The sequence below is a fragment of the Gymnoscopelus microlampas genome (genome assembly GCF_963454915.1).
Source record: "Gymnoscopelus microlampas genome assembly, chromosome: 24".
NCBI lineage: Eukaryota > Metazoa > Chordata > Actinopteri > Myctophiformes > Myctophidae > Gymnoscopelus > Gymnoscopelus microlampas.
Genome location: NC_139961.1, coordinates 23,470,781 through 23,497,817, shown reverse-complemented (window position 1 = coordinate 23,497,817; position 27,037 = coordinate 23,470,781). Strand labels below are relative to the sequence as shown.

Below are 27,037 nucleotides of genomic sequence, written 5' to 3'. Positions count from 1 at the left end.
AGGTGTAACTGCAACTTTCACACCTGGGATGTTTCAAAACATCTACCGCTCATCTAAGGGGGAATCCCGCTTGCCATGGGGCTACTTGTCAACCAGTCGTTGTCCTAGAGTAGGGAGACCAGCTTCAACCACTGCAGTTGTGCTAGTTGTGTTGTATTAACCCATTAAGACCGGGAACGCATCTGTGTGTCATTTTTAAATTTCTTTGATTTTTTTTTTTATCTTTAAAATTTGAGCAAATCTTTGAATATATATGTATTTTTAAAGCAAACATTTTTAACTCAAATCTTTGCTTCTGAGGGATTTTACAAATGTCTTTTAAATACAGTTTTTAAGTGGTTCTCAAACGTTTATTCATGTCAAGGAAACGCCATGTATTTATTTGGCTGCGGACCCCCATCTCAAAATATTTTGTTCCAGGGACCCCCCCAGATTCAGAGATTCTTTTACAAAAAATAGCAGATCTACAAGCTGCGGTGCCACGCTACGAGCATGTAGATCTGCTATTTTTTGAGTAGCCCAGATAAATAAAAAAAATAACAATCTAAAAAAAAAATAACAATCTAAAGAAAGAAAAAAAAATACAAAATCTAAAAAAAAAAATCTAGAAATCTAAAAAAAATTACACAAAGATGCGTTCCCGGTCTAAATGGGTTAACATACTCTACCATACAGATTGGTTAAAATAAAGTTACATTAAAATAACTTTTGGATTGCAGCTTTAATTTTGTAAGCTGCCGCTGTGTTGCTTGCATCACAGCGTCCAAAACTCAGCATAGCAAGTCCTTTAGATACTTTCTAATCTTTAGATGGCAGCAAACTGTAGCACAAACGTAGCCTAGGGTATAGTTCCCTTTTAAAAAATAATAAAGGGCTCTTTGATTGTCTCTCTGATTTTGCATGGCTTTGATGGTATGATGGGGCACAGGGTCCAATCACAGACTTAACACTGATCTCAGCAGTGTCCCGAGAAATTCAAGACATTTTCTCTAGATCGCATCATGCACATTATTACACACAGTGGTTTCATGCACTTATTCCCACCACATAAGCATTTTGATGTCGAAGGCCCTTAATCCCCCCACCGCAAAAACAAGAAAAGAAAGAAACATTATAGCCTACTGTAGCCTACAAAAAACAAAGAATCTTTCAACTTTCTCCTTTTGACAGTTATGACATTCTGACCATGGTCCAGTGGTGAAGGATTTTGGCGAAAGCTTTCCCTCTTGAACACAAATGCATGCAGCTAAGACCAAGAAATTAAAAATTGATTTTAGGAAGAAAGCCTTCCACTACTATCCCTTCTGCCGGGATTGACAGCCAGACTGTCACCAGTTTTTGGGAACAATAATCGACGACAAGTTATCTTTTGAATCAAACACTGATGTGTTGTCTGAGCAAATGCCCATTCAGCACCTTACGTTCGTACTGTACAGCAGGGGTTTTCAACCGGTGGTCCGCGGAGGTATTGCAGGTGGTCCCTGGCCATGCATTCAGAAATGTAGTACTTTACGTTTTACTTTTTTTTTTTTTTTTTACTTTTAATAAGTTACAGGAGTTATTGTATGGTGTGTGTGATATGAAATGTGAGCTTAATCACAGTAATCCTTAATCATATTCCATCATATTCAACAGCTTTTGCAGAGAAATGAGACAGACTCCAGTCACTTTCAAATTAGAGCTCTGCAGAGGGCAGGTGCGCGTGTCTGTGTCCAGCTGACGCTCGTTGACGCTCGTTAATGTCATACTGTAGGCATCAAAGCAATTATGCTTTGGCACTGTCAAATAGGCCAACATCTAATCTAAGATTAGTGGGACTCACCAGTGAGTCACAGGACTCTTCATTCACTCTACACTTCATTGAAAACCTAACAACTTCACTGTATTTTATTAGATATTATATTAATATTATAAATATGTGATGTTGTTACCTGACAATTGTTGACTTTTGGTGTAAAAGCCTGCATAAATATGTACACAATAGTGGTGGTCCCCAGGTTGCTCTTAGTCAGGATGGTGGTCCCTGGGTCAAAATCAGTTGAAAACCCCTGCTGTACAGCACTTGCGCCGGAAACTTAGAAGTTTTGTCATGTTGACACCACCTTTAAGATGATGTTTTATGCTTGTTTTATTGCGTTTTATTGCATCTGTTATCTAACCTTCTCTTTTATTCACTATGTTTGGGTCATTTACTTTCAAGAACAGGACCAGGTTGGAGGATAATTGTCAGAACATGTGCCGTAAAATTGCGGCCACAAAATATGAAGGACCTCTCTCGACTGTAAAGTCAGAGTTATACAAAGAAGGCTCATGCTGATGCTACAGCCACCATTCCATTTGCAGGGGGGGAGGGTATCCATGCCTCTGGCTTTTGATACCCCCCACCTCTGGTCATTCATTTTAATATGGATAATGTTTTAACCCTGCTTCCGGTCAGACTGAATTAAATACATGCATTTCTTTTTTGGGAAACGTAGACCGTCTGATATCTTTGACATTGACGTTTAATAATATCACAATACATTTTAAAGTGTATGTTAATTACCCTAACCTCTGTTATTTTATTTTATTTCATTCTACAAATTGAACCCTGCGAGCCGAGAGAGAGAGGACAACGAGATGTAATTGTTTGTTTTTCAAGTTTATTGTTGACGATTTACTGCCCGGGCTCTGACACAAATTGCCCCTCTCCGGGATAATAAAGTTAACCTTGACCTTGATCTGAGTGCGGCTAAGTCCCGCTACGTCCAGCTGAGGGGCTGCAGGGACTGATGTGGGGGGGGGGGGTTGTTACCAGGGGAATTAAGTGGACAGCTTCAAAAAACAGCTGTCAGCTTCACCTCAGCTTTGTTTTTATTGTTTTGTGTTTTTTTAAAGAGGTCAAGAGGTGACACGCACATCCCAACGTTTCGACGGGTTGCTGGATCAGAATAGATAAACTGTAAAGAAAGAGAAGGTCAGCACACCGCCTTAAAGGTTCTATGACATTCAGTTTCACTTTTTTTATTTTTCATGTTTTTTGGGGGGTTTCATGACCTCAATCCAAAAAAACTGAACTTTGAACATTCAGTGGATTTTCTGTGGTCTGGGGTTTTCTGAATAATTAGGCTGAGGCGCAGCAGAGGTGATGATTTACAGGCAAAATCCCTCAACAGCGACACCCGCAAAGATTTATTTTTTCATTGCAATTGAAAAGGCTTTAGAAATGTGAGAGAAAAACACCTGCAATGGATCACTAGCGTGGAATTTTCGGTTAAAACTATTTATACACGTTTGAAGGACCATGACAAAGATTTTTAATGTGTTGTAAAACGGAATGTCATGAAACCTTTAATGCTCCCAAAGAGCGGTAAAAAAACAACAACGTTTCGGCCTCTGCGGCCTTCGTCAGGTGTACCCGACGTTCACACAGGAGCGGGTATACCTGACGAAGGCCACAGAGGCCGAAACATCGGTTTTTTTTTACCGCTCTATTAATGAAGTGTTTCGGGAGCATTAAGACGGTGTGTGGACCTTCGCTCTATTCTTTTTATTTCTAGCTTGAACATTTGTGCAAATCTTTGAAAACAACGTTTTTGAAACATCATTTTTGGGAGCGTGTCTATGTTCCCCGGGTTCTATGTTCCCCGCTTACCTAACCCTAAACCTAACCCTAACCCTAACCTTAGTGGAAGAACATAGAACCCGGGGAACATAGGGATGACCCCTCATTTTTCACTTGCTTCTGGGGGTCCCTGGAACAACTATTTTACAAACGTTTGCTTTAAAAAATATATATTCAAAGATTTGCACAAAATTTTATGTTCACGATTTTTCAGAAAATAGCAGATCTACAAGCTCATAGCGCGGCACTCTGTGCCGCGCTATGAGCTTGTATATCTGCTATTTTTGAATAGCCAAAGACATCTAAAATGACAGAGATGCGTTCCCGGATTGAATGGGTTAATGTTCGAGCCTTCCCCCCTTGTTCTCCTTCTCTAGCTAGGGGTGTGTGTGTGTATACGTACAGCCCAGGTTGCTGTTGTTGGACGGGACCACCAGCAGCTCAGCCTGGGGGTTCTTGATGATGTCCCTCCAGTGGATGGTGTCTGCGTGGCACAGGAACTTGTTCTGGTCCACGTACACGCCGCCGTTCAGGATCTCTGCACACACACACACACACACAGAGGGGAAGAAAAAAAACAACAGCAGTTGACCCAAAGGTGCTTTTCCAATCAGGGAAGACCAGCAACAACATGACAGCCGTATTAAAGGGATAGTTCACCCAAAATCGATCAGCGGACCAGTAGGCAGTGGTTCTGGTAGGAGACACAAAGGAGACTCTTTGTGTCTCCTACCGGAACTGCTGCCGGTCATCAAATTATTGGCTTAGGAATGCGACAAAAACAAAAAAATATCCTTGAATTCAAGTCTCCATGGGGTGACTAATCGATAGGAAAAAAGTCATTTTGGAGGTGAACTATCCCTTTAAATCAAGTTTAAAACAAGTAAATCACAATAAACTAAAATAATCACAATAAAATATAGAAGAATAAAAAAAAATAAGTTGATGATTTCACCGCCTTTTGCGATTATTTTAATGTTGTTTTATGCTTCTGCTTTTCTTTTTTGCTTTATTGTTAAAGTTGTGACATTGTAATGGGATTCAAATGTTTGTTATCAGGGCGTCCTTGAAAAAGAGAGCTTGTTCTCAATGGGTTTCCCTGAATAAATAAAGGAAAAAGAAAGAAAGAAAGAAAAGATTTAAAAACATTTCATAGTTAAAAATAAGAATGTGAATGCATGAAGTTGACCAGACAGAAGGACATAAACCACAGGGCATCCTCAAACAGAACCGAAAGCAAGAGAGAAGAGGTGGGTCTTCAGATAAGAAAAAAATAAGGAAAAAAAAACAAAACGATATGACTGGACATGGACATGGCTGTGGATAGATATTACAAGGAGAGCCGTGACAGAAAATCAATACGCTCAAGGTGAACCCCCCGTCCGTCCCTTTATGTGCGAGCGGGCGCGCTGCATGCGGTATATACCCCCGCCGGTGAACCTCCACATCAAGATAAATACTATTGACAAATGTACGCGGGGATTCAATGCCAACGACGGAGGCCCATTGATGTTCCATAAAGGAGACATCAATTCACCAAAAAGAGACAGAAAAAAAGGCATGGAGGTCTGGAAACTGTAAACAGGAATTTCATCATAATTAACATAACACATATTGTATAGTTTAATGACTTGACTAGACTCCCTATTCAGGGGTGAGTATTTGGTGAACATAGCTGATTTACAAGCTCACAACGCATCGCATTTTGGCTATTTTCCGCAAAGAGATTTGGTGTGGAGGGAAATACCAGTATAGACCTAGTATAGAGCCCTGGGGGACTCCAGTCAGATGAATATAGTAGGTTTAAAGGAGTACTTCACCCATTTCTCAACCTTATCTTCATATAATTGGCCTATAACTAATGGTCATTATAAAATAGCGCTGTGGACAGCTCAGAAACCTGCCTACCAGAGAAATGGGTAGGCAGGTCTGGTCATTTCAAACAACGTTTCTAAGCTTTTGTTTTATTTTATTAATGCAAGAGCAATGGCTTCTATTTCAGCATGGAAGAGGAAAGGCTGTTGTTTCTATTAAGTTGGAATCCCCATCGATGATGTCACCGGTATGCAGGTTTCTAAACTGCCCATAGCCCACCAATGAGACACAGAGTGAGTAGATGTAAATCGTGCCATATTGTAATAAGCATTAGTGAGGACCAATTATACGAAGATAGGGTTGAAAATGGGTGAAGTGCTATAAGTGGTTAATTTGTGCTTGTCAGTGAATGAGTTAACCCATTGAGACCTAGCCGCCGACCCCCATCTCAAAAAATGTTGTTCCAGGGACCCCCCCAGAAGCAAACATTTGAGTTAAAAATGTTAAAAAATATATATGTATTCAAAGATTTGCACGCATGTTCACGATTTTTAAAAAAAATAGCAGATCTACAAGCTCATAGCGCGGCACTCGGTGCCGCGCTATGAGCTTGTATATCTGCTATATTTTAATAGCCAAATAAATCTAAAAACGACACAGACGCGTTCCCGGTCTAAATGAGTTAAGGGCACCGGAGGACACTAGAATCCTAACTGTATTTATTTATTTATTTTCTCAGTAATTAATCCTTAGTTACGGGCAAAGTGAAACACATTAAAACGAGTGCAGCTAAAAACCCATAGTACTAATTTAACCCCCCCCGGACTTTTTTTTTGTTGCTGCGTCAGCATGGCCTAAAGCTTCAACGAGGTACATCGACGAAGTGCCTACGTACAGGAAACCTATAATGAAGTTATTAAAACCTAAGCCTGCAGTAGATTCCCCATGCTTTTTCACAAGATCTGTTCAGATCCTCACTGTCGGGTAGGAAACATGTCCAAAAGCGTTACTTTTCAGGAAACGGGATGAAATAACTTATAACTTAATAACGCAAAAATAGCAGATCTACGCTTTCGCGTGACACTTTTGTATGATGAGGTAGGGCATTAATTGACCAAAAAAGTTCAAATATGGAGACACAAGGTTTCTCTCCAAGAGAAACAAAATCTAACGTAATCACTTGATTCCTGCTTGCTTCTTTTCTTTTTCTATTTTAAGATGACTTTTTTGGCTTTTATGCCTTTATTGATAGGATAGTAGTCTGACAAGAAGGGATGGGGAGTGACATGCAGCAAAGGCCGTCGGTATTGGGACTCAAACCCGCAACGCGCTTTCAGGCTACTTTGGAGCCTGTATAGGTGCCTGGACTACATGTTTTTGTGAGGGTATTAACTACCCTAGGAGACACGGGGAGAACATGCAAACTCCACACAGAGTAGGCCCTTTCACCAACCCCACCTAGGGTATGGGCGCTGATGACGCGGAGGAGAAGACGCGCCCCCGGCGGGAATCGAACCCAGGACCTTCTAGCTGTGAGGCGACAGCGCTAACGACTGCGCCACCATGCCCCCTAAAGCAACAATTTTTTAACTAAAATGCTTCTGCGCAAAGGTCTTCTAAATCCTAACAAAAATCCTAAGAAAAAACTTATGTTGCTATAATGTCAGTGGTTTTCAAAATTGTCAAGGACCCCAAAATTATATATTTGGACCCCCCCAAAATATGTTGTTCCAGGGACCCCCCCAGAACAAATATTTGCTTTAAAAAAATAATAATATTTATATTCAAAGATTTGCACAAATTTGCAAGATTTTTCAAAAATAGCAGATCTACAAGCTCATAGCGTGGCACTCGGTGCCACGCTATGAGCTTGTAGATCTGCTATTTTTGGAAAGCCAAAGAAATCTAAAAATGACACAGATGCGTTCCAGGTCTCAATGGGTTAATAACAGTATTGGACAAAGAGACAAATAATTGTGGTTATTATTGATATTGTCCTGGGCAGCAAGTGAACTGAGAGCATGATCACATCAGTTCTCAGAAAAGGATCATGTCTCATGTTGACCTCCTCCACATACAGTATACTGTAGCTGTGCTCACACAGACAGAGAGCTGACACAGACAGATGACAGAGGAGGGGCCTGGGCGTCTCGTCTGGGATATATTTGCGTATTAATAATAATGAGAATATGTTTCTCTTTTTCAATGACCGGTGCCCTCGACAGATGCCTCCACCACGCGTTAGGAGAACGATAAAACCCTTAATCCCTCTCACACAACCGCTCCTTAATCCTAGCTTTAGGGGACAAGGACGGGAAATGAAGTGATGCGTGATTTTGTGTGTGTGTGTGTGTGTGTGTGTGTGTGTGTGTGTGTGTGTGTGTGTGTGTGTGTGTGTGTGTGTGTGTGTGTGTGTGTGTGTGTGTGTGTGTGTGTGTGCGCAGTCGGGACACCTGTGTCAGAAAGAGGAAACAACGGAGAGTGTGGCCTGTCTGTGTTGCCGGGGGGGTCAACTTTGAAAACACGACCACGGATTTAGATACAATCACTGTCGTGCAGAAACAGGGAGAAAAATCTCCATATTTCAACTTTTAAATGTTTTTCAATTCAATTAATTTAACCACTTAAACCCCATAACCGGAGTCCCTCAGGGCTCAATACTAGGGTATTTTCTGTTTACCGTTATTGTGGGGAAAGCTTTTCGCTGAAAATAGCGGATCGACAAGCTTACAACGCGACGCAACTGAGCTTGTCGATCGGCTATACCGATGCTGGCGTTTAAGTGGTTAATTGTCATTATATAACAAGTACACTGAAAGCGGTGTGAGCAAGGCACTGGACCCCCAACTGCTCAGTGGCCAACAGTATAAGACTGAGGTTGTGGTTTTAATGTGTGTGTAACGTGTGTGACGTGTGTGTGTGTGTGTGTGTGTGTGTGTGTGTGTGTGTGTGTGTGTGTGTGTGTGTGACACAATCCCCCTTCCCCACAACAAAAATAAATAGGTAGTGCAGGCCAACAACTTCAATGGTCAGTTAACATTCAGAATGTTTTACAGTTCATTTCCAATCCATTCTCCTGAGTTCAGTCCATTAATATAAAGTGCCAGTGTAATGTGGATAGTAATACCAGCAGGGTGTCAGTCAGGTGTCAGAATGTTGACGTAGTGGATTCATCAATGAATGCCCTACTTTGTCATACAACAGTGTCACAGAAAAGCACAGAAAAGTGTTTTTATAAATATTTAACCAGTGAAAAGTATTAACAAAGAGAGTGTGATAAATAACTACACTGGATCCAATGGAAAACAGGCTCTTTGGTTCAATATCCTGAAAAGTAACTGTTTTTTGGACATACAAGCTTTCCAGCCCCCGACAGCAAGCGGTATATTACACTTCTCCTTGAACGAGTCAAATATATGAAGCACCGCCAGTCTGTCCAATATCCTCCGGCCCAGACTCCATGAAAGGACTTGTCGGGATGAATTAAATTCCGCTTAGAAAAGAAAGAAGGGATGATGATGTCCAGATCAGAGCCGGATTAGTGAAAAGGTGAAGTCAGGGGAGGAACGGGATTAATATATGAACGATATCGTCACTGACTCGTGGAAAACCTTGTAACTGTCACGATAGCAGAATGACTGAACCCAAATGCAGAGCCACAAGCAGAATAGTGTCAATTCACAGATTTATTAAGCAAAGATTAAGCTTACTTTCCTTAATTTACCCTCGGGGATGAATAAAGTACCTACCTACCTACCTACCTTACAGCCAAACATAGTCATAACAAACAGTAAACAGGAAGTGCAAACCTTTCAGAAGTGAACACGAAACCCCAAGGCAGAATACAGGAACGACAATGTACTGTATGTACTGACAATGAAAGTGTGGAATGAGCAGCAGGTTGATTAGAGAATTGTTCACAGGTGTGGTAATGGGCAAGGCACTGCTGGGCTGATGAGGGAGTGGGGACAGGTGTGTAACTAGGACTGAGAGCAGGAATGGAATGTGGGAGTGGCCGAAGTGGTGTGGAGGGGCAGACTGTGACAGTAACGTCCAAAACCGTTACTTTTCAATTGTCACGTGAGCTTGTAGATTGGCTATTTTTTTGCTACTGTTACTGTCCCTTTCATACGATGAAGTACAAAATAGGAAAAAATATATAAAAAGATGACATAATGAAATAGGTTTCCGCCTGACAGCGACGAAATGCTCTTCATCAGCGGATTGTTATCAGCACAGAATGTGAATGGGTGGGTGTTGGAGGGAAGGGGGCCATTGGAAGAAGAATGAAGTATCAAGAAAAGGAAATACTCCAGTAAAGTGCCTCAAAATTGTACCTAAATAAAAGTACGGCACTCGAGTAAATGTACTTAAGTTACTTTCCGCCATCAGCTAATCACTGTGCATCCCACTCCTCTGTGATTAAGGAAGTGGTCCTTGGTGTGAGACGTGGTGAGGGACATCCATTCAGCAGCCCCTCTTAGTCATGACACCGCCGCTCTGTCTAGCCCCGACGCGACGCGTACTTCATGTAATCATGTTCCCGTCTCGACGGACGATTTATCAGAAGGGGGGCCGCGCTTTACATTTTATATGGATGGCATGCGGACGAGAGAAAGAAAAAGAAAAGGGGGGGACAGGCTGCAGTCTATTCAGATGGCGTGCACGGCACGCCGCAACGGCACCCCCGGCACGCACAGTCAGCATGCTCTTTATGTAATTTAACAATAGCAGCCAGATAAGCCAACGCATCCGCTGTGGGAGCAATATTCATATGGGCCCTGATGTATTGATATATACTACAGAGTTGTGCTGTGATACCACTATGGAATGTAGGGGGGGGGGGGGGGGGGTATGGATCATTTGAAGGATCTGATCAATTACTCGTTTCCGCTTCTTGCAGAGCTATACACCAGTGTATACGGTTTCTGGGGGGGGGGGGGGGGGGTCCCAGCAAAATTAGTGATAGTTTGGAACCAAATGGACCCTTTAAAGGTCTATCAAAATTAGTGATAGTTTGGAACCAAATGGACCCTTTAAAGGTCTGTAACTGGGTCTGTAAGCGGTGGTGGTGATGATGAGGATGATAATGATGACAGAGTGGCAGAGGAGGTTGGGTTGGTTTTTATATACAGTTGTGTGTCATCAGCATAGCAGTGGAAAGATATTCCATGACACGGCCAAAGGGGTAGTACAGTAGGTACAGGGTGAACAGAGTGGGGCCGAGGACAGATCCCTGGGGGAACGCCACAGGTGACAGGCTTGGTGCAAGATTTAGAAACTCCCAGGGAGACGTACTCTGTCCTATGATTTGAGCCAGTCTAGTGCTGTATTGCTGAGTCCGATAGTGGAGTGAAGGTGGTCGAGCAAGATGTCATGGTCGACAGTTTTAGACATAGGTTTACAATTAGAAAAAGAAAATTCAGTCGTCAATGGCAGCTACAGTTTCCAATAATAAACTTTTGTGCTGATAATACACATACTGTATAGACCCACCCACCCACCCACACACACACACACACACACACACACACACACTTACTGTATACAGTATACAGAAAATGTGGCGCTTGGCTCTGTGTTATCAGCTTGCCTGGCATTGCTGGGGTCATTGTGCTGGCTATATTGTGCTGACAACATGTCACTTTGGCACTTTTCCCCACCGAAAATAACTACGGTTCCATTCACCATTCTTGCATTCTTGGAACCAAAGGTACCACAGCCCAGCACTTTTAAGAGGGACCGTTGTAATCAAAAACACATCTTTAACATAGAGCTACCTGCAGCCTACAGATAGAATACCATTTATTCATCCCGTGGGGAACATTCAGTCGTCAATGGCAGTTACACTTTCCAATAACCCATTCAATCATTTTAGATTTTGTTCAGCTATAATCATTATTTTATACTTTGGGCTATTCAAAAGATATCTCTGCTGTCCGGCAGGAACAAGCTAACTCCAAAACGTTCATTTTTCAGGAAATGAAAAAAAAGTGGAGGTTTTGTTCATCATTGATAAGAACAGCTGAATGGACCTCCAAGCTCACAATGAGGTTGGCCGTCAAAAAGGGGGTGGAGCCTGGAGTCAGCAAAACCAGCTAACTCACCGGAGTTAGCTGGTTTAGCAGAACGTTTGAGGATCCAATGGAGTTAGCTGGTTTTGTCAGAAGTGCTTTTTAATGCTTTTCATTGGTTCAATATGTTTGAACCAATGAAAAATGCGAAAGCATCGAAATGGAGGTTTCTGCTGGACAGTAACGCAGCACAGAGGTTTAAAAAAAAAAAACGTACAGTATGTTGCTGTATATATCAGTGGTTCTCAAACCTTTTTCTTGTCAAGGACCACCCAAAAAGATATGCATTGGTCCGCGGACCCCCCCCCCCCCCCCCCATGTCTAAATATTTTGTTACAGGGACGCCCCCCCCCCCCCCCCCAGAAGCAAAGATTTTAGTCAAAAATGTATACAAAGATTTGCACACGTGCCGCGCTATGAGCTTGTTTATCTGCTATTTTTTAATAGCCAAAGAAAAGTGGCAGAGATGCGTTCCTGGATTGAATGGGATAATAACATTTGCACAATTTGAAAGAGAACCTCTCTCGCTCTTCCTTTCTCCAAGCCCCTCACTCTCTCCTTCCCTCACCCCCTCCCTCACCCTCTCACTCTTCCTCCTTCCCTCTCAGTCTCTCCGTCATCGGGGATCTCCATAATGTCCATGGGCATGTGTGATGTCATTTACAACAGCTTTAGAAAGCGCTTCTTCACAACGGAGATTTGTACAGAGAACAAACATCTGATATCATCATAATATGGGCATAACAAACAAACTGAGGGCATCAAACCGGCGGTGTTTTGGTTACAGGGCAGAGCTGTGTGTGTGTGTGTGTGTGTGTGTGTGTGTGTGTGTGTGTGTGTGTGTGTGTGTGTGTGTGTGTGTGTGTGTGTGTGCGTGTGCGTGTGCGTGTACGAACGGATGGCGACAACCTGCATGCCTCCATCATCATAAAGCCTCAGTCCACTCTGTCAGACAAGCCCATACATCATTCTGCAAGCAGAGGGACGTTTAGGTTCACACACGCACTGACACGGACACAGACACACACACACTAAACTTTTACTATACTTGTGAGGACATACACATTTTGGGACAGCATTGAAAGTAGCCAAAACATTGCAATAAACAGCGGATCTTCAAGCTCACATATAATTCAGGCATAACTCTAACCCCAACCCCACTAAACCTACTGTAACTTCTGAATATTTAAGCCTAATATAAACCTAACCCCAACTTGAATCTAATCATTTCTAATAAACCTATATCTAAACCTAAGTCTAAACATGTCTAAAACTCTTTTTTTTAAAAACTATATCTAAACCTATGTCTACAACTCTTTTTATAAAAAAAAAACTATATCTAAACCTATGTCTGAAACTTTTTAAACCATAAAACAACCATTTCTTTCTTTTGGGGACCAGGAAAACGGTCCTCTCAATGTCTATACTTTGGGGCCTCACAAGTATAGTAATACACACGCGCGCACACGCACACGCACACACACACACACACGCACACACACACACACCACACCACAGCCCTCCTAAACCCACACCGCCACATAATACTCCCGTTTGTGTTTCTAGAATCCAGTGTGAAGCGCGTATGTGACAGCGGGCATGACAGGTGCACAATAGCGGAGCGTTCCAACTCTTTGGATTTTCTATTTGCGGCGGTACAGTAGTACGAGGCATTCCTTTTGGAGTAAATTCCCCCTGCCTCCCTCTGACAATCCAAACGCACTTTGTAATCGCGTGTCCCGGGCTGCACCACCCCCTCCCCCCTTTCCGTACCCAACCCCACCACCACCTACAGTACGTGCTCAACACCGCTAGACAGATGACTAATCCCCTCCCCGACAAATCTGTAAATGAAGGTCATTCATTTCATGGGTGGCGGACCCTCTCACCCCCCCCCCCCCCCGCGCCTCCCGCTGTACAGCCACCCCTCCCCTCAGATTTATTCTGTACTTTCTTAACCTATTAAGACCGGTATCTAACGCATCTGTGTAATTTTAAGATTTCTTTGGCTATTCAAAAATAGCAGATTTGCAAGCTCATAGCGCGGCACCGAGTGCCGCGCTATGAGCTTGTAGATCTGCTATTTTTGAGAAATTGTGAAATTTGCAAATCTTTGAATAAATATATGTTTAAACGAACACATGTAACTCAAATCTTTGCTTCCTTGGATCAAAATCAAAATATTTTACCAATGTTTAAAAAAATGTATATATTCAAAGACTTGCAAAAATGTTTTAGATTTTTCTAAAATAGCAGATATACAAGCTCATTGCGCAGCAGTTGGTGCCGCGCATTGAGCTTGTAGATCTGCTATTTTTGAATAGCCAAAGAAATCAAAAAATTACACAGATGTGTTCCCGGTCTTTAATGGGTTAAAAAGTAGCAATAGCACAATGGAGAAATACTCTTGAAGTGCTGTGTACTGTACACAACATTTCACTTGAGTGAAGGTAGGCTACAAAAAACATTGAATTACACTTGAACCCCATATGGGTAACTTGTTGTGGGGGAAAGCTGAATATTCGCTGAATATTAGCTGATCGACAAGCTCACAACGCGTTGCGCTTGTCGATCTGCTATTTTACCAAAAATGCTGGAGTTCGTACCAAAAGTTGAAGGCACTGCGTTTTTTCAAAGATTTAAAAAATGTGTCAAAATCTTTCAAATATAGCCGACCTACAAGCTCACAACGCGCGTCACATCGCGACTCGTTGTGGGCTTGCAGATCGGCTATTTTTGGCCAAAGACATTTGGTGCAGACGGAGAAAAGCGGACCAACGCAGGTAACGTTTTACTAAAGAATAGAGGGTTTATGGTTTAAGTAGTAAGTACAGCACTTGAGTAAATGTAGTTAGATACTTCCCCCCCCCCACCCCCGCTCTCCCTGCCTCCATCTCTCCGGCGGGACAGGAGCTAGATGTACGACCCAGTCGTCTGACCCGCCCCCCCTCCTCTATGATTCACAGTGTAGTCATAAAAACCATTGTCTCGAGTCAGACGGATGCGAGGACAATAGGGGGGGGGGGAAGAAAGAAGGGATGGAGAGAGAGAGAGAGAGAGATAGAGAGAGAGAGAGAGTGGTGGTATGTCAGTCCTACTGTAGCCTCGGTACCCAGACTTGCAGCTTGTTTTTCTTTTTCTTGTATAATGTTATTTTGGTATGTTCCACTCATGATGCTGTCTGGACCCCAGGAAGAGTATACACTGTCAGTACATGTAGTCTCTACTGTGTAGACTAATGGGGATCCTTAATAAACAATGATACAGTTCTTCCTCTCTTTCAGCATTCAACACCGTTACCGATTCCCAACAACGCCTGGCTTTGAGAGACGAGCTAAAACGGTGTTTTAATACCGTCTGTGCCCGAATGCCATTGCATTTCCTCGTTTCCATCGAGTGTACAATATCGGCCTCTTCGCCACGACGTACGGCACGTACTGATATAATAGCTCAGTGGTACGGACGGGATTAAAACACTTCATTTCCGAGTTGCGTGTTTAAGGCCTGTATTTGTTTACAATACCTTAAACACAGAATTCGGTCAAAGAAAACTATGACAGTATAGATCCAAGGCTATCTGCCGTCGAGGGCTCTGACCCTGACTGTACGGTATGTGTGTATATACACCACAATACTGTGTTGACGCTGGGCTCTCTACCTCTTCCGCAGAGCCATACGTCTTTCCACAGCGTTGGAAGCTTTACACCAACCTTGAGCTACTGTAACTGTCTGGAAGGATTCAATCACAGAGAAATAAATACATAAAAACAGCACACCTTCTAGTGAAAAGTGAGTGAAAAACAGGCGAGTATCAACAAACAGCCGGGGAAAGCCACTGCAGTAATGGCCCTGTAACATGCAACTGACCCTTTTCACAGCTGACATTTTGATGGATAACTTAAAAGGGATAGTTCACCCCCAAAATGAATTTATTTCTATCGATTAGTCACCCCATGGAGACTTGAATTCATGGATATTTTTTTGTTTTTGTCACATTCCTACAACCAATAATTTGATGACCAGCGGACCGGTAGGCATCGACTCTTTGCGTCTCCTACCGGAACCGCTTCTGGTCATCAAATTATTGGCTTAGGAATGCGACAAAAACAAAAAAATAGTCTCCATGGGGTGACTAATCGATAGAAATAAAGTCATTTTGGGGGTGAACTATCCCTTTAACTCAGCTGAAGGAAATGACGTTCTTTTATTTGTGTGTGTTTCACATAGGTGTCTCTGTGAAGTTAAAGGACCACTTCACCCATTTTCAACCTTTTTCTTCATAATAGCCTAATTGGTCCTCACTAATTAATTAAAAGATGGCACCGTTTCTGTCTACTCGGGCTGTGTCTCTTTGGAGGGCTGTGGACAGTTCAGAAACCGTCGACATCATCGATGGGGATTCCAAGCTAATAGAAACGACAGCCTTTCTCTTCCTGAAGTTAGCATGCTGAAATAGAAGCAATTGTTCTCGCATCTCTGTCATTTTAGATTTCTTTTGGCTATTCAAAAATAGCAGATATAAGCGATCATCTGTAACAAAATGGAGGAGGGCGCACACCAGTATGGGTGAAGTGCTGCTGACCTTGGTAAGTAAATATGAGAATAAAGAAAAAGGCTGCACACTCGTAGCCACGATGCAGGATTTATTTGGAAACCAACGTTTCGACCACGCAAGGTCTTCTTCTGGAGCAGACACTGAAGAAGAAGACCTTGCGTGGTCGAAACATTGGTTTCCATATAAATCCTGCGTCGTGGCTACGAGTGTGCAGACATTTTCTTTATTCTCAAAGCGATCATTTGTAAAATATTTCGTTCCAAGGACCCCCAGAAGCAAAGATTTGAGTAATAAATGTTTGCTTAAAAAATATATATATATTCAAAGATTTGCACAAATGTTCACGATAAAAAAAAAATAGCAGATCTACAAGCTCATAGTATATCTGCTATTTTTGAATAGCCAAAGAAATCCAAAATGACAGAGATGCGTTCCCGGATTGAATGGGTTAATAAAAAGTTTGACATTTGGTCGAAATGACCAAACCCGCCTACCGATGATGTCACTGGTAGTCAGGTTTCTGTATGAGCCAACCTCTGAGACACAGAGCGAGCAGACAGAAACGGTGCCATCTTATAATGAGCATTAGTGAGGACCAATTATATGAAGATAGGATGAACATGGGTGAGGAAGAGGACCTTTGCTTGTACAGGAGCTGTCCATGCTGGCACACACACAGTTAGCGCCATATAAGTACTAGTCCAACAACGCAGTGGGACAATTTGGAACACGTCGTAGCTCCTTTGTCCTGACAAGGAATGAAAAATGAAGAAATGTGCTTTTCCAGCTGTATAACACAGCAGAAAGTGTGTCCGCACAGCGCTCCACAGCGCCATGCTAGGTTGCATTCTAAAGCCAATTAAAGTTCACTTCTGTCCTCTTTTACTGTTGCTCAGCTGACTGAAACGCCTCCATTTTAAAGGAGCTTTCAAGGCCACAAAGGCGTGAGCTCCAATCAGTGGCCATATGTACAGTAGCCCCCGTGTCCCGCTTCTCTCTCTCTCTCTCTCTCTCTCTCTCTCTCTCTCTCTCTCATAACACAAACGTTTGTATTACTATAGCCTACTTGTGAGGACATCAACATTTTAGGACGGCATTGAAGCTTGCATCTCTATTTTCTGGTGCGTGACACAGCATTCAATTATAAAGTATAAATCAGGCATAACTCCAACCATAACCCCATAAAGCTAACCTCTATGCGTAATCCTAACTCTGACCGCAACCTGAATATTTGTAAGCCTAAATTCCTAAATTAAACCATAAAATGACCATTTCTTTAGTGAGAGCCAGGAAAAATGTGTACATTTTGAAATTCCATACTTGTGGGGACATTTGGCCCTCATAAGAACACACACACACACACACACACACACACACACACACACACACACACACACACACACACACACACACACACACAGGTTCCCTCTCTCTATATCTCCCTCTCAATTTCAACCACTCTGCCTCCATCTCTCTCTCTCTAATTACACTAATGACAAAGTCATCGACTGATGATTTCTCGTCAGAGCCCTTGTTGCGGTTTTGTATCAGGGGGGTGTGTACCTCACCACTCCATTTATGCCTTGTATTTAGGTCACTCCACATTCTATTAAGACCATCTCTCTCCCCCTCTCTCTCTCTCTCTCTCTCTCTCTCTCTCTCCCCTTCCAACTTTGAAATATAGTTTCTCACTCCAGTGATGAGGCTACTTGCTGAGCAGGGAGAACCGAGGAAACGAGATGATCACTCTTTCTCTTCACGGTCGGGCGCGCCCCTTGTCTTGCTTGGGCCGAGCGCGTAACTCCATACGTACATGTGTGCGTGTGCGCGCGCACGCGCATGTGTGTGCGCGTGTGTGTGCATGTTGCACATGCACTTGAGAAGCCTGGGAAAAAAATGAAGAGGCTGAACAGGCGGAGGGATGTGCACGTTTAATAATTTAACGTTTAATCATTTGGACCTGCGTGCACGCACGTGGAGTGAATATGCTAACTCAAACGGTGCGCGGCCATACACCCGTGCACGCCACACTCGGGGACACACAAACATGCACCATACACATGCATTATTACATTACATTACATTACAGTGATTTAGCAGACGCTTTTATCCAAAGCGACTTACAATAAGTGCATTCAACAAAGTTAGGGAACGAAACTACTAATCACCAGAAGTCTTAAGTGCATTCTCTTCTAAAACAACCAACTAAGAGTATACCTAGCGCTAAGGTAAAAGTGCAATATATCAGCTACCTAGCAATATATCAGCTACCATGCACACGTACACACGTAAACACACGCACACACACACATGGATAAACATCCAGCGTGGCTGGTTCATACCGGTATCCCAAGCAGCCAGATATTGAGACCGGGGCCGTCCCTGCGTATCCTCTTGGCTTTGTGTCATTGAGCAAGGCACGGAATCCCTAACTGCTCCCGATTAGCAGGCTGCTGCCTTGCATGGTTTCCTCCGCCGGTGTGTGTGTGTGTGTGTGTGTGTGTGTGTGTGTGTGTGTGTGTGTGTGTGTGTGTGTGTGTGTGTGTGTGTGTGTGTGTGTGTGTGTGTGTGTGTGTGTGTGTGTCTGTGTGTGTGTGTGTGTGTGTGTGTGTGTGTGTGAATGGGCGAAATTGTGAATTTGCAGTGGTGGGCAAAGTACTCAACACCAGTACGTGAGTCAAAGTACAGAAAATATTGTCAAATATTACTCAACTACAGTGGTGGAAAGTAATGTACTCAAGTACTGTACTGAGGTATTTGTACTTTACTTGAGTGTTTCCAATTTTCAATACGTTCACTTCTATTGCACTATTACTCAGAGGCAAATATTATACTTTTACTCCACTACAATTATTTGAAAACTTTATAGTTACTAGTTACTTTGCATATATAAGTTATTATATTATAAAACATACATGAACCACTTTAGTCCTATTTTATACCTAGGCTATTTGAAAATAGCCGATCTACAAGCTCACAACGTGTCGCGTCGCGTTGTGAGCTTGTAGATCTGCTATTTTCAAACATTTTAGTACTTTTACTTTTGGTACTTTAGTACATTTTGATACAAATACTTTTGTACTTTTACTCAAGTACATTTTTAACACCAGACTTTTACTTCTCGGTATTGATACTCTTACTTAAGTAAAACATTCGAGTACTTTTCCCCACCACTGCTCAACTACAAGTCAAAGCATTGAAAGTGAAAGTCATAATGACCGAAAACACAAACCCTCCAGTAAAGTACAGATACAAAAAAACAAAACATACTTTAGTGCAGCACTCAAGTAAATGTACTTCATTACAGGCCACCAACTGCTCCCGATTAGCAGGCTGGTGCCAGTGCGCGGTTGCCTCTGCCAGTGTGTGTGTGTGTGTGTGTGTGTGTGTGTGTGTGTGTGTGTGTGTGTGTGTGTGTGTGTGTGTGTGTGTGTGTGTGTGTGTGTGTGTGTGTGTGTGTGTGTGTGTGTGTGTGTGTGTGTGTGTGTGTGTGTGTGTGTGTGTGTGTGAATGGGTGAGTGCAATGCATCATTGTGAAGCCCTTTGGATAAAGGTGCTATAGAAATGCAGGCTGTTTAACGCCTGGCGCGCGCGTCAAGTGGACAAAAGCCCAGCGTTTGTAGGCCTATCAGCCGAAGACTTAAGCAGAGACTCTGCCATTAAAAAAGCCTTCCTCTTAAATGCCAATTAATCACTTCCTCCGCTCCAGAGAGAACTAACTAACGCCTCATAGAAACCCCCCCCCCACCACCACATTTTATTTAGCCTGCAGTGGAGCGTCTTAAAGAGAAAATGCAGCTTTAATACAAAAGGGTTAACCAGGGAGGTTTGAGACCTTCTAGATCGGCTATTTTCACGTAGCTGAGGTATATACAGGGCTGAAGTGGTTAATGCATGTTTTGTAATAATAATCCAAATCTACAAGTTTTCATATGATTGTAGTGGAGTAAAAAGTAGTAGTAGAAGTATTGGAAATTGGAAATACTCCAGTAAAGTAAAAAAAATAACTAGGGCCGGGACTTTATCGCGTTCATTTCGATCAATTAATTACAGAAAAATTATCGCGTTAAAAAAATTAACGCATTTTAATCGCACCTATTTTTTCACCGCGGAACGTTTCTCACTGGACGAGTTTCAGACGGACCGATATTACAGCGCACCAACAGCGGTGGTTCTCACTTCTCAGACATGACAGACAACAACAAAGTCATTGCATCCAGCACAGTGCATGAAAACATGATGCCTGTAATGTTAGAATGTTAGAAATTGGAAATACTCGAGAGTCAAGTGCAAATACCTCATACCAAATACCTTCTTGAGTACATGTACTTAAAGACGTATGCCAAAATCCATTTGAAAAAAATGCTTTTCACTGTTCTCAGGTCAAATATTGATATGCGATTAAAATGCGATTAATTGCGAATAATTAATTACAAAGCCTCTAACTAATCTATATATACATTTCTAAACCCAAAACCCCCCAAAAAAACCTGCCACTGTGTGGGACTAAACACAAAAACAACATATCAATGTCACTAACAAGACACGCCACAACGTGCAGAATTACTACGCGTAGTCTGTAGGCCACTTCATACTGCTCAGCACACATCTGCCCCCTCGCAGCATAATTAATTGCGGCCAACACAAACTCACAACATTACAGTCGGCCATGTTGTTCCTTAGCGTCATCGCCGACCACCGCCCAACGAGACCCAAGTGAGGTCAGACAACACACTCCATATTTGGGCATAGCTCCATTGGGAACATCTCCTATTATGGCTTTATATATTATAGAGACCAACAAACACAAAGCACCGCGCAGCGGCTAGGGGGGAGGGGCGCGCAGCGCCCCGACCCTCTAGTCTATCTATCTATATATACATTTCTAAACCCAAAACCCCCCAAAAAAAACCTGCCACTGTGTGGGACTAAACACAAAAACAACATATCAATGTCACTAACAAGACACGCCACAACGTGCAGAATTACTACGCGCAGTCTGTAGGCCACTTCATACTGCTCAGCACACATCTGCCCCCTCGCAGCATAATTAATTGCGGCCAACACAAACTCACAACATTACAGTCGGCCATGTTGTTCCTTAGCGTCATCGCCGACCACCGCCCAACGAGACCCAAGTGAGGTCAGACAACACACTCCATATTTGGGCATAGCTCCATTGGGAACATCTCCTATTATGGCTTTATATAACCACCCAACGAGACCCAAGTGAGGTCAGACAACACACTCCATATTTGGGCATAGCTCCATTGGGAACATCTCCTATTATGGCTTTATATATTATAGAGACCAACAAACACAAAGCCCCGCGCAGCGGCTAGGGGGGAGGGGCGCGCAGCGCCCCGACCCTCTAGTTATATACATTTTTTTAATCGAGTGCCAGCCCTAAAAATAACTAAACATTTGAAGTACGGCACTTAACTCATTCACTGCCAGACATATTTCTGGCTGCGTTTATACCACTGCCAGCGATTTTTTTCAAGTAGTTTTTTTTTCAAGTAATATTTATCTACATTATGATCGATTCCCTGATGGTTGCTAATCACTGAGGGTTATACTGTGTGGTTTCACAAATATCAACGAGGTCGCGATGACATTAATTGCCTGAATGACGTAAAAGTAATTCGTTACTTTCCACCCCTGAATACAGACGCGCGTACATGTGCGTTTGTGTGTCCGCCGCGCTCACCGAGATCAGTGCGTGTGGCTCTGAGGTCTGTGGCAGAGCAAAGTGGGGCCCGGCGGAGTGACACATCATCAACAGCTGGCGTTGCAGACGGCGCCCCCCCCCCCCCCCCCCCCCCCCCTTACCCTCAAATTGCCTCCATCCCCTCAGAGTGAGCCCTCTTCAGACGTGACCAGACGTGAACATTCGCAGAGTGCCACCCAAATGTGCGACTCGGGAGATAGGATGACGAGCAAAGCCAGGCGTTTGAGACAAAGAGATGACGAGCGAGCGAGCGAGCATGTGTGCGTGTGTGCACACGTGTGTGAGGGACGGAGTGGGGGCCCTGAACAAAGTTATTTATTGCTCTAAATAATAATGCGGTGGTCCCCAGAAAAAGTAGTTCATATAGCATCACAATAATTCTAACCACTTCATCTATAATCCATTTATATGTTGGCTATTACAAATAGCAGATCTACAAGCTCACAGCGCGTCACTTTCAAGCTTATACATCAGCTATTTTTGAAAGAATTGTTTGGAATTTTTTGAATAATGTTGACTTTTTTCCCATATGGGTAACCGGGGTCCCTCAGGGCTCAAAACTAGTGTCTTTTCTGTTTTTTGTTATTGTGGGGAAAGCTTTCACTGAAAATAGCAGATCGTCAATGCATTGCGAGCTTGTCAATTTGCTATTTTCCCACGGACGCTGGGGTTTAAGTGGTTAACATAAATCTTCTCTTCTGGGGGGTCCCTGGCAAAAAAACCTTTACAGATAGGGGTCCGAGGCCTAATACATATCAATTTGGGGCGTCCTTGACAACGTGCAGAAAGTTTGAGAACCACTGGATTAGGATAACTATCTTCCAAAAGTCAGCTCTCCGGAGCAAGACAGAAAGAGGAAATATATACAGTATATGAGAAACTGTGGCCAGCTGCAGAGATTATGCTCGACTTACTTGAGGCTGTCATGAGCTACACAATGCTCGGGGTGTTTCGTTTATTGTCTATTTTCCGCACGTATCGCGTACGATAAACATCTTTAGAGAGAGTTAGACTTAAAGAGAGGAGGAGGCAAGCCACGTATCTTCGCTGTCGTCGGGCAGAAACCTCACATCTCCATATTTAACCCTTTAAGGCCGGGAAAGCGGCTCTGTCATTTTAGATTATTCTATACTTTGGCTATTCAAAAATAGCAGATATACAGGCTCCTAGTGCCGCGCTATGAGCTTGTAGATCTGCTATTTCTGAAAATGTTTTGAAAATGTGTGCAAATCTTTGAAAATATGTATGTTTTAAAGCAAAAAAAAATAACTCAGATCTGTGCTTCTGGGGGTCCCTGAAACAACATATTTTGAGATTGGGGTCCGCAACCAAATACATGTCATTTTGACATGTAGAAGTTGGAGCACCACTGATGTAGCAACATACAGTAAAAGGTTTTTTTTTTTTAAACTGTTTGTAGAATATATATTCAAAAAAACAAATTATCACGATTTTTCAAAAATAGCAGATCTACAAGCTCGTTTCGTGGTACTCGGTGCCGCGCTACGAGCTTGTAGATCTGCTATTTTTGAATAGCCCCAAAGAAATCTAAAAATGACACAGATGCGTTCCCGGTCTTTCAGAAATAAATGCCCTACTTCGTCATACTGCAGTAGCACAAAAAAAGCCGATCTAATAAGCTCACAACGTGTCGCGATGCGGCGCGTCCTGATTAGCTAGATTTGCTGTTTATCATTTTGTTTCCCACTTTCCGAAAAGTTACAGTTTTGGACATAAAAGGTTTACCACCTGACAGTCGACGATATCCAGCCTTCCAAAAAAAAAAGAAGAAAAAAAAGATAAGAGAAAAGAGAAAGAAGACCAGCAGGAGAAAACATTAAGTGGTAAATCCATCTTTCCCCCAGCAGCCTGGCCACAACAACAAATATCAACCAAAACAAATGTGTGGAGCTTCTCTGAAAGGCTTTCTCTGCAGAACCCTCGCTAGCTTCACACACAGGCGCTATACATGACAGTCAGACCGACGACGGTGTGCTGCGTCGCTATCAGAGGGTCTGAGGTAACCAGAAGGAACTCAATTCAGTCCTTCTGACGGTTAAATCTCTTTCAGGTGCGAGCAGGAGGCTTCCAGAATACTGCGGCAGAGACCGTGAACGGACTACTGTTATAGGCTACAGCTGGAAAACTTTGTACAACAGAAAACACACGTGTGCATACACACGCATTATGCACGGGTGTGTATGTGTGTGTACACATGGATAAAAGCTAAATAAGATCTCCCGACACACGCAGACACAAGCACTGTGTTTCATAAACAAGCAAAATATGTTTTGGTAGCCATACAGCCAGCCAGTTGAAGAAATTGCAGATTGAGGCTGTGTGTATTGTATATATTCTATTGCTAGTTTGACCACTTCAAATACTAAATAACGAATAACCGTCTGCGACGCGTTGTAAGCTTGTAGATGGCCTATTTTTACCAGGTTGCAGACCTGGTCGATAGATACACTGCAGCTAGAAGTGACTTTTTCCTCATTGGCTGTTTTTTTAGCCAATGAGGGTTCAATGTACTCTCATAATATGGGATCTAAAGACGACCCTCAATACTGTGTTCGGCCACTGTATGTAACTCTATGGTAAGTGCCGCTGTTGCTCAATGTCCTGTCAGAATATGGGATCTAAAAACGTTGCCATGTTTAGTGAGATAAATAAGCAACCTGGTATAATATCACTGTGTCATATCTTGTTTAGAGAGTGACACGCTCTCATAGTCATGCTGACTTTTATGGAATCCAAATGACTGAAATCAGTCGTGGCGACTAATAACTTTAATCCATGTGTACACACAAGTAAAGTAGGGAATTATGTGGATCTCAGGATCCACGTAGAAACGTCACGGCTCCATCCTGGATCTCAGTCTTCATGTGACCCAGCCTGTGACATCACAAAGTCTATGACAAGTCTATGACGCATAACTTCAAATGTGGCAAAGTCCCTTTGACTTATAAAATAAAAGTTAAATATTTCAATAAGTATAGAACATTATGTGATTATAATTTTTTTTAGAGGAGGTACTTTTGTACATTGGTGGAAAAAGTACACACATTTTTTACTTAAGTAAAAGTATCAATGCTGCATGTAAATACTATGTTACAAGCAAAAGTCCGTAATTCAAAATCTACTGGAGTAAAAGTACAAAAGTATTGGTATCAAAATGTACTTAAAGTAAAATGTATACAAATCTTTTGAAAATAGCAGATCTACAAGCTCACAATGTGAGCGTGTAGATCGGCTATTTTCGGGCTGAAGTGGTTAATGTATGTTTTATAATAATAATCAAATTCTACAAAGTAACTAAAGTTTTCAAATTATTGTAATGGAGTAAAAGCACAATATTTCCCTCTGAGATGTAGTGGAGTAGAAGTAAAAGTACTGAAAATTGTAAATACTCCAGTAAAGTAAAAATACCTAAAAAATGTACAGTACTTGAGTAAATGTACTTAGTTACTTTACACCACTGCTTTTGTAGCCTACTAGGTTTGACGGTTTAGCTCCGGACACACACAAACGCACGCATGCACGCACGCACGCACGCACGCACAGCCGTAAAAAAAAAGATTATTGGCTAATTGGACACATTAGTACTGGAGCTAACTCATGGTTAGCGCTTAGCACGAGCTAACTCAGAATGAACCTGAAAGTAACTTTTGTCACTCTCCCTCTCTCTCTCTTACTCTCCTCTTCCCTCGAGATGCTGCATATGCAGTACATGCTGCATGCATATGTAATTCATACAGTATAGGAGCTAACGCATATGCAGTACATATACGGCATATATCGTCTCTGTCGGGGTGCGTGTCCAAAAAACTCGTGATTAGCGGGAGTTAACTCCGAATGAACCTGAAATCAATTTCTGTCACTGTCAGCCCCTCCCTTACACTCCACTTTCCTCCAGGTGGTTCATACACTGTACGTATACAGTACTGTATATCCTCCTCACTGTCCCACAGACACACTTAATCACTTTCAACCTATGTTAGGCCTAGGCGTACATTTTCTAAAGATGTCAAAAGTTCTCAAACTTTTTCAAAAATTGCTGATTGGAGATTGGCTAATTTTCGCAACTTTTGTGCGACACTGTCATGTGATGTATAAAGTACGGCATTCAGGCCTGGACTGCTGGCGTAGCGGTTCAGGCACCTATAGGCTCAGTGTAGCCTGACAGCGCGTGTCACGGGTTCGAGTCCCGATCCCGACGGCCATTGCTGCATGTCATTCCCCATCTCTCTCTCCCCATTTCCTGTCAGCCTACTGTCCTATCAATAAAGGCATTAAAAAGCCCAAAAATGAATAAAAACATGTATGAAAAATATGGCATTCATTTATGATAAAACATAAAAAAGACGACATAATGGAGATACAGGGTTTCGATTTGAATATACAGTCCTGACTCGATGGTCAACACAGAATGAGGCCCTCCCACTGCAACACCAGCAAACACATTCTGAGATACCGTCTCCATCTCTCTCACACGCAAACATTCTTTATCTTTCTTTTTCTCTCTCTCTCTCTCTGTATCGGCCTTCTCCCTTCACGTGTTGATCTTTATGCCGGTCTCCATCTTTCTTTATCTCTCTTCCTCGCATGCTCTCATTCTCTCTCTCTCTCTCACCATGTCTCTCTCTCTCTCTCTCTCCACGTGTTGCGGTCTACAAAGGAACCCCAGCTCTGTGATGCAAACGCCGTAGCGGTCTGCAACGCGGAACAAGCAGGGCTCCCGCTCCCCTGAGGGGAAACGAAAACCCTTGGTGTAATTGTGTGCTACTCCGCCGTGCGCTGCCTCCCAGCATGTTTACTCTTTAAAGACGAGAACGACAGAGAGAGAGGGAGAGAGAGAAAGAGAGAAAGAGAGAGAGAGCAAGAGTGGGCACTGAGAAAGTAGCAGCCTAAGTGAAAATGACTGGCAAATGGCCACAAATAACCCTCTACCGGCCGCGCAGATTGCATACAAAGTGTCGGTAGATAAATGGCCGCCGATCGAGAAGATGATAGATCTTGTCGGTGGGGATTGCGCCGGCTAGAAAGACCGCCTGCCCGCGTCCCCAAGTTTATTTCCTGTCGGGCCACTGATATTCACACAACAACCGCAACAGGAAATAAACTCGGACCCCCCGTTTTGCAATGTTTACGTTGTCAAGTGTGAAGAGGTCTGCGGAGAGAAATGCAACCGGTTCGCCCTCCGGGGATGAAAGAGAAAAAATTGAAAATCAGCAAAATGTGGAGTTTGAGTTTTTCAA

At 42.8% G+C, this 27,037-nt stretch overlaps 1 protein-coding gene across 1 annotated transcript in view; it reads right to left on the bottom strand.

The window, feature by feature from the left end:
- The window catches only part of LOC311040606 (receptor tyrosine-protein kinase erbB-4-like), a gene marked incomplete at its 3' end in the record, with an annotated part of 466,936 nt that overhangs the window by 150,684 nt on the left and 289,215 nt on the right, over positions 1 to 27,037 (bottom strand). Inside the window, exon 4 of the mRNA XM_084050936.1 lies at positions 4,004 to 4,142. Within this exon, the coding sequence (XP_083907062.1) occupies positions 4,004 to 4,142 (139 nt within the window). The remainder of the gene's footprint in view (positions 1 to 4,003; positions 4,143 to 27,037) is intronic.